Raw genomic sequence first — 3078 nt, forward strand, 5'->3', positions numbered from 1 at the left:
TTAGAGTTTTTTTATAATTCTTAATAATTTTAAATAACTTTCTTAAAAATAAATATTTTTTAATAATTATTTAAAAAATTACACCTAGGATAAACCTAGATAAATAGTTATACAGGTGCATTTGAACTTTTTCCAAGTTCATCCTAGATGTGGTCTTTCAAATCATTATAAAAATTTTGTTTTTTAAAAAAAAATTATTTTTTTAAAATATTCATTGATGTGGCAAAATATCACATCATTATGAGGTGCATGTGGTATATCATATTTCGCTACTTGCTCTGTCAATCGTATCAACATTTAATGGTAACAATGAATGAAATTTTTAATAGAAATACCAATTTACTCCTTAATCTAATATACAAGGATTAATTTATTTATTTTTTGAGTGAAGAGAACAAAATACAAACTAATTTTTAGTACAAAGACATTCATAGTATTTTTTTCATTTATGATATGAATTTTTATTTTGAAATACTTGGATTATCCAAAATTTTGTCAACTTCAATCAAACATTTTGACTAAATGTTTTTGTGCTTACTTAACCCAACCAAAGGAAATGTTTGAGTAGAATGAGTACAGAGTAAATTACACTCATTTATTCCTTTTATATTTTATAGGTCCGGATTGAGAAGTCTGGAGAATGATGTTTTCATACCTTAATACAATGCCTTGAAATGATTAAGATGTTATGATTTTTTAGATTCTCAAGGCTAATGAATCAGCACACTAGGCTAGAAGTTTTTATTTGAGCTTACTTCATTTATCTCAAAACTTGAAGTAGAAGAAATCATTCTTTCTCAAGTATTAAGTCGGTAGGAAGAGAAGCAGGATCCAACTCAAATGATCCCACAGGAACACCTTCTCTTTCCTTACCAGTCATTTTAACTGCTGGAATTTGATGAGAAAACCTATATAGATCCCCTGATGACACCCGAAAACAAATAACCCCATCTCGTGCAGTTTGTTTGAAAATACTAACAAACCCTTTCACTTTGTCCAAATGAGAGACCCAAATGCCCATTTCCTTGTCAAGATTAGTGAGAACCTCCACAAAATCATACCGGTATGCAGGTTTATGGTTTTCTGGCTCACAAGCCCATTTAATATTCCAATCTTTGAAGAGAGCCCAAACTTCCCCCTTTTTAGGATACACCAAGCAACCGAATTTACCAAAAGATTTTATGGGATAAATCCGATGAGAGAACATTAGACGATCTACACAGTCCTCTGTTAATCCATTGCAGTACTTACCACAAGAAACAGGCAGACTCTGATCAACCCAATTCTGCTCATTTTCCTCGTCCGGGTCAGCCTCGAGCCAAGTAATTCGTAACTTGAAGCCAGGTTTGAATACCTTCTTGATCCGTGCATAAAATCTTGGCATGCTATCCAATGAATCATATATAGCCCATACTTGATTAACAGCAAAACAGTTCTCTGCCCTCTGCTTCTCAAAATCGCTAAACTCTGGATCTGGATATTCAAGCACCTCAGAAGATAGGTTCACTCCTGCACCTGATTCTGAATGACTAATAACCGGGGGCACTTTATCAGTCTTACTAACAGGTTCCACTTCCTTCCCTTTAGACTCTCCAGCTTTGACTTTAGTACCAAGAGCCTCTTCAGTTTCAGTTTCAGCTTCACTATCAGTCTCACAATTTTCATCAGATTCTTCTACTGACTTCCTCCCTCTCTTCTTCGCATTTCTTGAAGTTCCTGACCCTTTGAGCATCGCTGCATTAGGCATAGGCATGTCAACACCTTTCTTTCCGTCTCTCACATTTGGAAACTCAACCACTTGCTGTTTAGCTGTAAAACACTAAACATAATTAAAAAAAAACACGTCTAAAAGCAATAATGGTTATGAAAAACTGAAAATAAGAGATCTAATCGGTATGGGAGACTTGTTTATAAACAAATAGAAAAGGCATACGAAAACTGATGGCAACATAATTTGTTAATGATTAGCACTAAACTCAAGAGTCAAGATGAAGAAATGGATAAACTTAAGGGTTTAACAAATGCCAACGAATGTCATATCATAGTGAACAGATCGTAACCACTAATAGAAAGAAACCAAAAAGCTTGCATTATAAAGAATGACAAGGACTAAGTAGGAACCTATTCAAAGAATCGGGGTGTCTAGCTATCATTGTAAAGAATGCTTTACCTTGTTTTGACCCTTTTAGATGGTTACCTCTGCAACGTTCTTCCGTAGCCTTTTCTTGCAAATCGAACTCCATGATCCGCTTCTCAAAACTCTTCTCTTTCAACCTAAATTGCTCTTCTTTCGACTCATACTCACTCAAGCACTTCTCCAAATCTTTCTCTTTCAACCTAACTTCCTCCAACTTATCTTTTACCTGTTCCTTCATCAACTTAACCTCTTCACGTTGCTGCTCACTTCGTTTTACGCTTAATTCAAGATCTTTACGATGTCGCTCAACTTCCTTCTTCTCTAACTCAAAATCCCTACAACGCATGTCAAAAGCCTTTTGCTTTAACACAAACTCCTCCTGTTTCTCTTCAAGTTGCTTCTGCGCTAACTCAACTTCTCTTAGCCTTTCTTCGTAACACTTCTTTCCCGCCTCCAAACCCCTAAATTGCCTCCCTAATTCCTCCGCTTTACTTTTAAGCCTCTCAAATTGCTCTTTAACAAATTTCTCATTTCTTTCAATCTTGTTAGCATCTTCTTTTATCTCACCTTCTTTTGAAATCACTTCTTTGAGTCGTTCTTCGACTGAGCTTTGAACGGAGTCCAAAACTTCCTCCATTTCTTTCCATTGCAGATTAAGTAAAAGAACGGAAGAAGCGCGATCTTGAATCTCATTCATAGTTCTTGGCAGATTGGTTTTGTTCAACTCAATGAGTTCTGAATCAGTTAACTTCTCCATCAAGTAACTCAAACCAAACACCTAAACTTCAATACTCCACGCGTATACAACCCTAACGACCTAAAATTACAGAATAAAAGTAAAATCTGTAAGCCTCTTTTCTTTTTGAGAGAGAGAGACTATACAGTTCCCCGAAAAAGAACAGCTAGGCTAGGGTGAGACTGTTTCAAGATATGTAATTTTA

The 3078-nt window shown here is 35.4% G+C and overlaps 1 protein-coding gene across 1 annotated transcript; it reads right to left on the reverse strand.

Annotated features, from left to right (window-relative positions):
• Positions 1-632: 632 nt before the first annotated feature.
• On the reverse strand, positions 633-3078 carry LOC107957306 (golgin subfamily A member 6-like protein 7). The gene is made up of 2 exons (XM_041081916.1): positions 2171-3078; positions 633-1809 (listed from the first exon to the last, which is right to left on the reverse strand). The coding sequence occupies exons 1-2, from the start codon at positions 2892-2894 to the stop codon at positions 788-790; spliced, it is 1746 nt and encodes a 581-aa protein (XP_040937850.1). The 5' UTR covers positions 2895-3078; the 3' UTR covers positions 633-787.

Source organism: Gossypium hirsutum, chromosome A11 (assembly GCF_007990345.1).
Source record: "Gossypium hirsutum isolate 1008001.06 chromosome A11, Gossypium_hirsutum_v2.1, whole genome shotgun sequence".
NCBI lineage: Eukaryota > Viridiplantae > Streptophyta > Magnoliopsida > Malvales > Malvaceae > Gossypium > Gossypium hirsutum.

Excerpts from the sequence above, each read along its gene's own strand:
- LOC107957306 (XM_041081916.1), bottom strand. The coding sequence starts at position 2,894 with ATGGAGAAGTTAACTGATTCAGAACTCATTGAGTTGAACAAAACCAAT. Across the intron at positions 1,810-2,170 it reads TCTAAAAGGGTCAAAACAAG|CTAAACAGCAAGTGGTTGAG; the intron begins GTAAAGCATTCT and ends AGTGTTTTACAG.